At 37.4% G+C, this 12,514-nt stretch overlaps 1 protein-coding gene across 1 annotated transcript in view; it reads right to left on the bottom strand.

Annotated features, from left to right (window-relative positions):
- The window catches only part of LOC132177136 (cullin-associated NEDD8-dissociated protein 1), a 23,976-nt gene extending 11,913 nt beyond the window's left edge, over positions 1-12,063 (bottom strand). The window contains exons 1-14 of the mRNA XM_059589361.1: positions 11,835-12,063; positions 10,987-11,080; positions 10,641-10,810; positions 9,692-9,902; positions 6,265-6,430; positions 5,366-5,495; positions 3,820-3,934; positions 3,514-3,671; positions 3,299-3,422; positions 3,083-3,133; positions 2,916-2,998; positions 1,805-1,889; positions 1,630-1,731; positions 1,424-1,522 (exon numbers count right to left, since the gene is read on the bottom strand). Coding sequence (XP_059445344.1) covers positions 1,424-1,522; positions 1,630-1,731; positions 1,805-1,889; positions 2,916-2,998; positions 3,083-3,133; positions 3,299-3,422; positions 3,514-3,671; positions 3,820-3,934; positions 5,366-5,495; positions 6,265-6,430; positions 9,692-9,902; positions 10,641-10,810; positions 10,987-11,025 — 1,533 coding nt within the window. The 5' untranslated portion in view covers positions 11,026-11,080; positions 11,835-12,063. The remainder of the gene's footprint in view (positions 1-1,423; positions 1,523-1,629; positions 1,732-1,804; positions 1,890-2,915; positions 2,999-3,082; positions 3,134-3,298; positions 3,423-3,513; positions 3,672-3,819; positions 3,935-5,365; positions 5,496-6,264; positions 6,431-9,691; positions 9,903-10,640; positions 10,811-10,986; positions 11,081-11,834) is intronic.
- Positions 12,064-12,514: the final 451 nt, after the last annotated feature.

The raw sequence follows: 12,514 nt of genomic DNA, 5'->3' as shown, positions 1-12,514 counted from the left end.
CTGTGAATCAATTCTCTTTTCCTCCGGCGATTCCTGCGATTGCTTCTACTTATCCGGCGAGGCTTCAGTGCAGGATGAGGGATGAGGCTTCTGTTCCTCCGGTGGTGGCTACTGTTCCTCCGGTGAGGGCTATTGTTTCTCCGGTTTTCTCTTTTCCTCCTGCACCTGCCAAAGCTTTGATAGATAAACAATCCTATGTTTCCAAGTGTTATACACGGAGAGCGAAGGATAAGGAAGCTAAACAGCTTCATAAGAAAAAGATGCCGCTGGGGGTGAAGAATTTGGAATGCTCTGATAACTTTGAGGCTAGGGGCGGTGGCTCGAGTAGGGTTAGGGATGTGGGGTGATCATGTGTAGGGTTAGCCTTTGTGTAGGGTGTTTCTTGTGTAGGGTGTTTTGATTTTGGGGGTTCTTGGGTGGTTCTTTTTGGGTTCCTTGTGGGTGCTCCTTGGGAGCTTAGGGTTTTTATTGGGTGTTTAGACGCACTCTTTTATACTCCCTGTGTAATCGTGTTGCGCCCTGTTGGGTTTTTGATATATACAAATTTACCTATCAAAAAAAAAAAAAAAGATAACAAGTGGCTCAAACTAGAGGAGGACTACCAAAACAAAAGAACAAAATGGACAGATACGTAGGATATTTTTCACTTTCCATAAAGCACTAGAATCTAAATGCATTGATCCATCCTACATAGAGGGTAGGATACATAGAATAAAGATGAGGATGTCGGACCTATTACAAGAACATGGACTGAGATCAGCCTCTTTTTGAAAACATGAACATAATTTTGGGGAATCCAAGATATATGGTTTGGACTTTGGCTTGCAAATTTGGTATAAGACTGTCAGAAAAAGAAAATGTCCACAAAGAATGCATCAGGACAATGGGTAGTAAAGTTTGGACTTTGTTTCTGAACACTGTTTACATTTCGACAAACTAAACCTCTTCACTAAGGCAGCATTGACCTACCAAGTTTGAATGCATCTTAGCCACCCTTAAAAGAGTACAGCAAATATCAACTTCATTCAACTTCAGCATCTTAGCCCCCCTGGAAACTCATAATGCATCTTTTGATGTAAGATGGAAGCTACTACAGGAAATATACGATTTTTTTCACAGAATTCAGTAACTAAAATTAATGTGGTGTATCTGGAGAGAGAAATTATTGAAGTTTCGAAAACCGCAAGAGGACCATGGTGGAATTAAAGGATTTTTCTTTAATACCCTTTACCACTGGATGACTGTCTATGATTACTTTCATATTTCTTGCTTTCATGACTTTATGGCTATTTTTCCTTTTTCTGTTTAAGTATTTATTTTTTATACTTCCTATATACATGAGTTGCGCCCTTGCACTTTTTAATGAAATTAAATTACTTATGAAAATAAATAAATAAATAAAATTCATAGTTACTGCTAATACCTTAATGTGAGGGTGGAAAACAGGAGGAGAATGAGAAGCTAAAACCAATCTAGTAAATATAAGAGCTTCAATCTTCAAATTTGAGGTAGAGGATTTGTCCTGGAGAAGAATAGAGAAGAAATTAGGGAAAAGAGGGATAATTCCGCATCAAGGAAAAAAGTAGACAAGTTTCATTACAAACTCTCAGCAGCAGACAATTTACTCACACTTAATGCCTTTTCAATTCCTGGAATGAGTGATCCAATGTGGTCTGCAAGGCAGTCTGGCAAGACAACCACAAGTTCCTTTAAAACAGAAAATGCACCAACCTGCAAACAAATGAAACATTATTTGGCATAATAGGAACATTACCTATGATCCACAACGATCAGTAATTCCTACCTTTGTCTTGATGGATTTCTCACGTAGCTGCCTATTTATAGATTTAACTATCTTTGGCACTTCCTGCTTCAATAACCATCTTGGACTGCACAAAATGCCAAAATTTTAGCATTAGCTTCTTCATCAATAACATTAATGCTAGCCAGGAAACCAAGCACCACCAGCAACAATCAGGAAGTGTTGATGAATAAAAAAACCCAGAACTCGGAAAAACAAACCCATTGAAAGGACTGGACCTTAAACATAAAAATGCAGAATATTTAATTATTTCCTCTCCATCCAAAAAAAAAAAAAAACTAGTGACTACTCATCAGAAACACTGGGACATGCTGCCAACTATAATAACATCCCCTGGATGGCGGGGAGTTACCAAGAAACAAAGGATGGGTGAGGAAGAACTAAGAGTCGTGATCTTTCAATTATGGACAAAAAAGTGTTAGTGAACCACCTACTTTAATGGGTTTTCTCCACCTTACAGACCAGTATGGGAGAGAAAAAATCACCCATTTTATCCAATGATGAAGCACATTATTCAAACAGGCAATGTATGGCTCCTATACACCTTAGTTCTCAACTGGCCCAAAACTACCTTAGGAGTCCAATGATTAAGATTAAACATCTCCACAAAATCATGTCTGTCTATGTTGGTCAGATAATAAAATTCCTTGGACAAAAATGTAGATTCAATCTTCAGATGTCCTCCACCCATTTAGCTATCAAGCTCTTAACAAAACCATTGAGACGTCAACACCAAAGGCATCTGTTGGATTCTTATGTGATTCAGAATCAATGTACTAAACCATCTGTGTTTGTTGTCAAGGAGTTACTCACTTTTATTCTATTTGTTACTGTTTAATTTATCTGACTTTTTCTGGGGGGAGGGGGGGCTTTGGTGTGGGGGTTAGAAAGGCCTTGAGTTGTGATACTCCAATTTCAAGAATAAAGAAAAACATAACACAGAAACATGCTATCACGTGGAATTAGTAAAATGTTTGTGATTACTTTATAAGAATTCCAACCGGCACCCATCCATACACACACCATAACTTGTCAAAAAGAAAAAAAAATCATGCGACTCTTTGGCACCAGAAGAACATAAAAATTGACTTGCCTCAAATCATTAATGTCATTCTGCCCTTTCGTAACATTTCCAGTTTGCCGCAGTAGCTCAATGAATGTATTGAAGACATCCATCTGCAGCACAACAATATTAGATAACCGACAACATCAGAAGTAATAAATTATCCAAATAATAATAATAATTCATTGAAGGTTTACCTTCACATTTTCTTCTCTCTCTTTGAATCTATCGATCAATTTTGGACAAGCCTGCAAAACAAAGAATCAAATGTCTAATAGAGCTTGCTACCAATTAGGCTCAAACCATATAGGAAAACTTTTTTATATATAAGACCGACCATATAGGAAACCTAAGATCAATATCATGAAAGATTCCCTTTTTGTTTCTGACCAAATTCAGAATTTTGAATTTACCTCCTCATATAGCTTTGAGAGCAGTTCAGGGCGAGACACAATTAATGCTGCTAAGCATTTAGCAGCTGCTCTTCGGACTTTCCAACTTACATCCTCATCATCTGTGTATTCATTTGCACTCTCGCTACAAAATAAACCAAGTGACATGACATAATTAACAAGTCCATCCACAAATGTGAAATATTGACTCATACATAAATCTAAGTAAAACATACTCATCTTCCTCCTCCTCATGACTCTCATCATCAGTGTCCTCCTCCATGTTATCAGTGAAGTTTGGGTCATAACTTAGATATTCCAGAGAAAGATGAAGAATTTTATCACAATATGAAGAAATATCCCTAGGGCACCTGAGCAGAAAGCTTTCTAGTGCCTGCAGTCAAAATATAACACATATAAAGGGAAAAGAAGAGTAGGAAGAAATAACATAAGCACAAGTAATATGCTAGAAGTATCACAGCCATCTAAACAACAAAAGGAAGAAACTCAGAAAAGAATGACAAAAACAACAAAAACATTACCTGTAAGCTATACTCACGAAGCTCCTCATCATTCTCTGATGCGCTTGTGCAGTAATTTATCAGCACTGGAACCGTGTCACCAAGATGAGGTCCAAAACGATATCCAACAGCACGACTAGAACACCATAGAAATATAATATGTTAGCAAACGACATTTAATCCTTTAGACCAAAAACAGATAAAACACTTAGTGAACACTTCCATAATCCAAGACAAAAACATCGATTAACAGACAAAGCAATAAACAGCAATTACTACTTAACAAAAAAGTCATATAAATATGGCCAAACCGTTCAGATTTGGTAACTTTAATGGAAGGCAGTGCTAATCCTTATTCATAATTTTAAGCAATCCCAACGTTAAAATAGAGATGACAACATAGGACATGAAAATAAGTAAACTACATCTCTCTTTCTTTCTCACACACACACAAACACATTTATTTTTTTAATCAAGATATTAATAAAAGCGTAAGGCACTCCCCGATACACATGGAGTATACAAGAGAAGCCACCTAACTAGTAGGAGCAAAAAGAACAAGAAACTCATGAAAACTAATCACCAAAGGGAAAACAAAAATAGTTGTTCAAAGATACACAGTATTGAAAAATAAAGACTTAATCTCCTCCAAAGTCCTCTCGCGGTCCTCAAAACTTCTATCATTTCTTTTCCTCCAAAGACACCACAAAAAGCACGAAAGTACCATCTTCCACACAGCAACATTCTGAGTGTTGCCAGCCATCCACACACAAACACAATTTTGAAATGATTCACCATAATTTTTACCTTTTAATTAGTTTCTTAAGAAAATAAGTAAACTACAAGTCTCTCTCTCTCTCTCACGCACACGCGCGCGCACACACACACAAACACAATTTTGAAGATGATTCACCATAATTTTTATCTTCCAATTACTTTCTTAAATAAACACAGGACATGAAAATAAGTAAACTACAAGCCTCTCTCTCTCTCTCTCTCTCTCTCTCACACACACACAAACACAATTTTGAAGATGATTCACCATAATTTTTATCTTCCAGCTACTCTCTTAAGAAAACCTTCAACTTTAAAAGGAAAAAAAACATGTAAGAAAAACCCACGTCCAAGTTTGTTCCCAATGTATGTCTTGCCATAGAATCATTATTCTATTATTGTAACACATGAAGGCACATGTCCAGCACATGTTGGAGGTTTGTCTGCCACGTGTCTATGTCCAAAGTAGACAACACTTTGACACCCCAGGCCTAGGCTGTGTGCATTTCAATCTTATTTTAAAAAGAAATATATTAAAACAGATATAAATGCAGAAATAAATGACAATTGTAAAACATATATTCATTATCTGCCTTGACATAAAAGGTTTCTGCCTATCATGCCTAGGTAGAAAAACAAAATCTATGTGAATATATATTAAAAAGGAAAAGAACTGCGCTTACAACATCATCTAAGCCTTTCTAAGTCAAGAATATCAAGTAATGTCGCCACAAAAGTAAATGTGGTAAGAGGAAACCAAAATTTAAGGTACAAAATATATTATGTAGCTCACCTCAAAGCACCAATCATTTGAATGTTTGTGCGGGTCAATTCCGATTTTCTGCCCTTATTTCTCAAGTTCCTAACAACTTCAATTGTTGCCTTAGCCAGCAAATCATCTGACAAGCTTGAAGCAAGAGATGCTGAAGACAAAGAATGTGCCAAGTTAAATATACTGTACCCTTTGGGACAAAATTTTATATTACAAACTCAAAGAAAGTGCAGCGATGCAAGTTTTTCAAGTGGGCATGGACTGGCACCACATTAATCATATGCCAATTTCAGGCTACTCTAACATAGTCAAACAAAACACTTATTAAGTGCCCTGAATCTTTTCTTCATAAAGGTACACTATGAATCTTTTTCTTCATATATAGGTACATCATGTATCATATTACGTATTTTCACTTAACAGTGTGCCTAATATTTTGGTTTTTAAGGAACTGACGATAGAAATAAAATGTTGTTCACAATTCAACTTAAAAGTTTTTTTTTTTTTTGATAAGTCAATTCAACTTAAAAGTATACAAAATAAAAAAGCAGCAACAACCGATTTAACAGAAGAGGAATCCCAGTCCTGCTTTCCATATTAAAGGGGAGAGAGGACTTCTCGTTTTAAAGGTCAGAAATCAAAACAGCCACAGTATCTCCAACTGAATGTTGATTTCCCTTAAATATGGAAAGCAGATGAATTCTGACCAAAATGATCAAAACCAGATGAATTCTGATTGGTGAGATAGGCTAAAGATGTTTATGTTGTACTCTTATCATATTCCACCAAATGAAAGATTCAAGGCAAAGCAACCAAAAACTAAAAAACATTGAGGAAGTAGCTAAAAACATTAAGAGCGTACCTTATCAAAGTAAAACTTAAATAAACATAATCAACTACACAAATTTAATAAACCTTACCAATACAAGACACGGTCTTCTTTCGAACACTAGCTTGATTGGAATTCAACTGGGGCAACAAAGCACATAAAAGTAGTTCGTGGTCGGCTGCCATTAGATTACCAAATTTATGGAGGACATCACATAAGATATCAAGACATTCACACTTAATCTCTGTACTTGGGCCCTGAGTAAAAACACGGAAGTAAAAAATTAGCAGGAAGCCCACCGTTAATTTATGGATAATATGCCACAATGCAAGAACTAAATAAAATAATACAATGATAGCATAGAACATTGGGTAGCAAGTACAAAGCAGACAATTGCTGAAAGCATCTTATTAGTAAGTCCACCCCAAACTTCCCCAAAGCTTCCGGTAGCACTGACATACCATAATATAAATTTATTTAGGTAGCCAATTGTTAAATATGAAGCCATATTAAAATCCGGTAAACAAAACGAATACAATAAAGCCATATTTATAGCTAAGCAAACAAGAAAACAGAAAATGGGAAGCCATAGTGGTCTCCAGTTAATCTTTTTTCCTCATTTATGTGCATATGAGTTTCCCTAAAGTCCTCGAAGCTCCAATCATTACTTTCTCTCTAAAGACGCCACATAAGGCAGAATAAAATCATCTTCCAAACTGCATCGCTTCCCAACAAGCAAAGAAATCTACCACCCGAGTAAGCATAACCCAGGCCCTTCATTGCTTTTTTTTTTGATAAGTAATAAAGATGTATCAAACAAAGCGCAGAGGGGCGCAACCCTAGTACACAGGGAGTATACAAAGGAGTGACTAAGAGGGAGAAAAAGAAGAAGAAAACATAAAAAGGAAGTCAGGGAAGCTGAATGCTAAGGGCGCTAGCCAACCAGTAGTCCAAGTGAAAAGGGTGTACAAGAAAAAGTGAATAAGGTCATCAATGTTCCTAGACGAGTCCTCGAAATATCTAGCATTCCTCTCAATCCAAATGCACCACATAAGGCAAAGAGGAACCATCTTCCACACCACGGCGCTACGAGAATTGCCTCCTGCCCACCAAGAAGCATACAACCCCCTGACGCTACCAGGCATCACCCAACACAAACCAAAACGAGTGAAGACAGCATTCCACAACATCCGCGCAACCCCACAATGAAGAAAGAGATGGTCAACTGACTCCCCATCCAACTCACACATGCAAAGAAAAAAGAGCATTGCTAAAGATACCATTCCAAAGAGCATTGGCAATCTCAAAATGGAGTAAATTATGATCCACTTCCTCCACATTTTTCTTGCACATGCAAAGCCACTAAACCACAATGACATGTTATTTCCTTAGATTGTCCATGATGAAGATCTTCCCTAATGCTGCAGTCCAAGCAAAGAACACCTCTCAAGGAAACCTTATTCCGCCAAATATCCCTCTAAGGGAAATGAGTACTATATTTTTTCTATGACAGGAAACCCCCCAAGATAGGGCCACTTCGTGTACCCACCCCCGAAGGATAAACTTCAAACCCGTGTAACACACCCCCACCTCACGGATCGGTTAAATCTAGCTTTCGCCAGGGGTGTGGCCTAGGGAATTATTTGCAATCAAGGGATTTGAACCTAAGGGAAATGACGGGATTCGAACCTAAGAGAAATGACGGGATTCGAACCTAAGGGAAATAAGTACTATCATGAGGAATAAGAACATTATAGTATGCTCAGACATCAAACAAGTCTCTCTTAGAGGGTAACCAGCAAAGCTTGTTTTCACCAAACCCTCTCACTCTAACAAAAAATAACGACGTGAAAGAGGTAAAGGGATCCACCTCCCAATCGTGAGCTACTCTGAGAAAGTTAATATTCCACTTATGAGAGGTACTAGAGAGCTCCAAATGGTCTGCCACTACAACTTCCTTAAAATGGACTATTCCATGCAAGTCCAAAAAAGTTGTCCCGAGGGTTTGGTCCCCCCCAAGCCCACCATACATCATGCCAAAACTTAACTTTAGAGCCATCACCCTCCACAAGTCTCGAATGACTAGAAAACTCGCCCCAGTCCCTCTTGATATTTTTCTAAAGTCTTACCCCATACAACCCATGGACCCCATTGGAACACCACACCACCCTCCTATGCACTGCCATATTTAGGGTCCGCAACCAACCTCCAAAAGGCCTCTCTTATGACGAGAATAGCACCAAAATCACTTCCCTAAAAGAGATCGATTGAACACAAGCAAATTTCGAACCCCCAACCCTCCTTTTGAGATCAGAAAATACATACCTTAGTCTAGCTAACCAAGCGATATATGAACACTTCATCTATGCCAACCCACAAAAAATTATGATGCAACTTTTCTAAGCGATTGCCAACACCAACAAGGAGGGGGGAAAGACATGAAGTAGGTAGGATAATTAAATAAAGTGCTTTTAATCAGAGTAACTCTCACATCCTTTGACAAGTACATCCTTTTCTGACCAGCCAAACGACACTCATCTTCTCAACGATGTCATCCCAAATAAATTTGACCTTAATCGAAGCTCCCAAGGGAACATTGAGATATTTTGTGGGAAAAGAGATACCTTACAACCCAAAATACTAGCCAGGCCTAACCCCAAGGGGTTGACTCAAGTGGTAGGGGCCTTGGTCTTGATGGCATTTCGATCAGGTCTAAGATTTGAATCCCTTGGGTGCAAGCAATTCCTTGAAGCCAGCTGCCGGCAAAGCCAAAGTATTACCCAATTTGTGTGGAGAGGATGCATTGCACAGGTTTAAGGTTTACCCAACATGAGTGAGTACCTGAAGTAGCCTTACCTTGAAGGGGTTCCTCGTCATAATAATAATAATAATAATATTAGCCAAGCCTTCATCGACATTGCAAACTGGAACCAAAATCAACAAAGGAAGGAATTGATGTCATATTGCCTTCAAAATCTCTCTAAAAAGGGCTGGTAGGAACTAGAAAAGGATATTCTATATTAATCTCATGAACATGTTATATTTATCAAAAAAAAAAAAAAAAACCATGATCATGTTTAAAGAATTCCCTTTTTGACCTAATATAAAACAAAATTTACAAGGGGCACACAAGTCTCTAACATGGGAAACGATGAAGAGAGAGAGAGAGTGGAGGAGGGGGTGAACAAACCTTTGTCTACATTTCACATAATTAACAGAACAAAAGGAAACCAAGTGCAATTAAAGAGAGCTTCTTTATTTTGGTGTTTTGAGTTGCATTCCTTTCTCTGAGTTTTTAGATTTGTCATGCATTTTCCTATTATTTCTGAATAAGTGAAAAGTTCTAATCTGCTTCTAATTGCATACAAGATTTGCTTAGATACCTTCCGTACATTATTTTGTTTGCAAATTCAAATTACTCGATTCACATGGTGAAGGGGTATCCAAAAACACTTTCCCATTTGAATGCCAAAAGCTTCCATATGATAAAGAAGTGACATTTAAATTTAGGAACTCACGGGGCCATTAATTCCTTTTATCAATTGTGGCGTGACTGCAACAAGAATTGATTGGGCGAGAGATGGTGTTGCAACTTCAGCAACTATTGTTTTCAAAGCTATGCTAGCAATGTCCCGATGTTGATCCTTCCCGTTTAGCAGTTTATCACAGAGTTTATTAGCCATCTCCACAACACGTGCTTCACTCACCTTCTTGACCAATGGAGCAAGACTGCAATACCACATAAAAAAAAAAAAAAGGATATACATCAACTGAAAAAATGCACAACAAAGTACCAATATTATATAGCATTTCTTTATGCAATAGTTTCCCTTCATCTTTTTGCGTCATTTGCATAAACTAACATATAAGCAGACAGACCAGTCATAATTTCAGAAGATCACTGGGAAAAGAAATAACAAAGTGCCATCCTGCATTTGCACCAACTTACCAGTGTACCACTAGAACTTTATAGAGGATGAATTTTGGCAATCAAAAATTATAGCGCTATCAAAACTTATGCATACTAAATATCCAGAAGTGACTACTACCATCTAAACTGAACACATGATCAACAAGCGGCAACTAACAGCAAGACTTATAACGTCTAAGGGAAATCAAATTCAAAAACTGAAAAATATTTATCATGCAAAGCAATATTGATGAACAGGATACACAATTCTCTTTGGCAGACTCAGTTCAAGAACATTATCCAGTCAAGACTTGTCCCTTCTTTACATACCCCCAAGAAAGAGATTATAGCGTGTTAAAAGACCTATCACCACCCTTCCCGTTAAATACAAATGTGAACGGCATTCATAACCACCTATAAAACACTGAATATGACAGTTCAAGAATAGATACAATCATGTAAGCATGCTTTTACTGAGACAAACATCACTCGGACAACCAAAAGAAGCAACCGCATCCCTGATCATATAAAATGGGGATACAGAGGCAAGTCAATACCATTTCACTGCCAATCCCGAAACATCTCCTGCTGCATCATCAAGCTGTTGTATGATTATATTTGACAATTTTATCTCCAGATCAGAATCAGCTTTAAAACTATCTTTGTTTAACTCGTTTAGCAAATCAGATGTTGCCATATATCTGTAATCTTTATCCTTGCCTGTCATCTGCAAAAAAACTCACAGGTGAAAAAACATGAAAAGCTAAAATATGTGGGACACACATATTTGCCGTTACACAAGAGTCAAATATGGTCAAATATGAGTCATTGTAAAAAGACATACATGCGTGCGTGCATACATACATACACACAAATCAAATAGAAGCCCCAAAAATATCATACCTTTTCTAGTATACCGGTCATTGCTAAATTGGCCGCCATCTCTGTGCGAGAAAATCAAGGTGCTGTGAGCACCTAACTCACAAATATCAATACTCTGAGAGAGGAACAGAATATAGGCAATCAGTAATCATAAAATTACATTAGCATAAGTGAAATAAAATTCAAAAGGAGAAATGAAATATGTTCAACTACACATACCAAAAAAAAAAAAAGAAAGAAAGAAAGAAAGAAAGCCTCAAAATCCATGAAGGAACCTATTACCAAAAAAGAGGAAACAATTTGAAATTCAAAAATGGCAAATGAATCCTCGAGCAAGGCAAGCAAGCACACGCTGCTTAAGAACACAACACAAAATATATATATATATATATATACTCATTGTTGTTGAATCATAGCACATGTTTCCCCGTTCCGTTTGAGTTTGGGCCAGTGAGTCAGCCTTAATATACCAATGCCAAAAAAGAGGAACGAACAAAACACACATCCTCAAACTAACCCTACACCCAGAACCACACACACCATCCGATACACAAATACACATCATCAAGTGCAATGGGAGTAAAAAAGAAATAAAAGAATCCTTAGCCAAACCATGTGCCAGTAATCTACACTAGATTAAATACCCAAATCAAAAAAAAAAAAAATCACCAAATAAGCTTCACTCCAGAACCCTAGAGAACCTTCTCGTCTGATATTATTTCTATATAATACACAAAATTAAGAAAATTAAGCCGGATTGTAGTATCGGAAACCCTAGAAAATAGGAACGAAATGCAGAGAAAAGGAATCGAAACGGAGGATCTTAAACGCATTGAAGAAAGAAAGCTTAGAGAGAAACGGAGACATACCTGCGGGGAAGTAATTTGATTTGTGATTGTAGCGATCGATTCGCAGCTCTCTCTCAGTCTCTCAGTGTGTGTCTTAAAGACTCAAAAGGCTTTTTCATTTTTGGTTCTTTAGGCTTTCACTCACTCGTACCAGTGAGAGAGTTCGTTGAATGGAGATTTGGAGAATGTTGGGGAAAGCTAAAACCCTATACTCTAGAGCCTTGGGCCCAAAAGCACGCAACTGAGAAACGCTCACGAATTCGGGGCCTCGTCGGTTTTTTTATGGGCTCTCTTTAAATCAGAGGCCACGTATTGCTTTGATTAAAGTATAAAGATGATGCTGTGCTATAATGTTTAGTAGGAAAAATAAATTTTTACGCGTGTCAAAATCTAATTGGAGTGTTAAAGAGTGTTCAATATTTAAAACTTTTGGTTTCAATTTTTTTTTTTTTTTTTTGAAATGAATCAGTTCCGTCTCATTCATTGATAAACGAGCATAAAGCTTAAATAACACAGAACAAAAGTTCTGAAGCAACCATAGCCGAAGTTACAAGGTTACAAGTGTCAAAGATGACGTATTACATTACAGATTCAAACAAAATCCGTTAACCTATGACTAACCTTGGCACTGGGGGTAGAGAACTTCAAAGCAAAACTCATTCTCCTCATTCCAAAAGCCAAGATAACGTTCACATTTACAA

The sequence above is a fragment of the Corylus avellana genome, chromosome ca4 (assembly GCF_901000735.1).
Source record: "Corylus avellana chromosome ca4, CavTom2PMs-1.0".
Taxonomy (NCBI): domain Eukaryota; kingdom Viridiplantae; phylum Streptophyta; class Magnoliopsida; order Fagales; family Betulaceae; genus Corylus; species Corylus avellana.
This window is presented reverse-complemented; position numbering and strand designations above follow the sequence as displayed.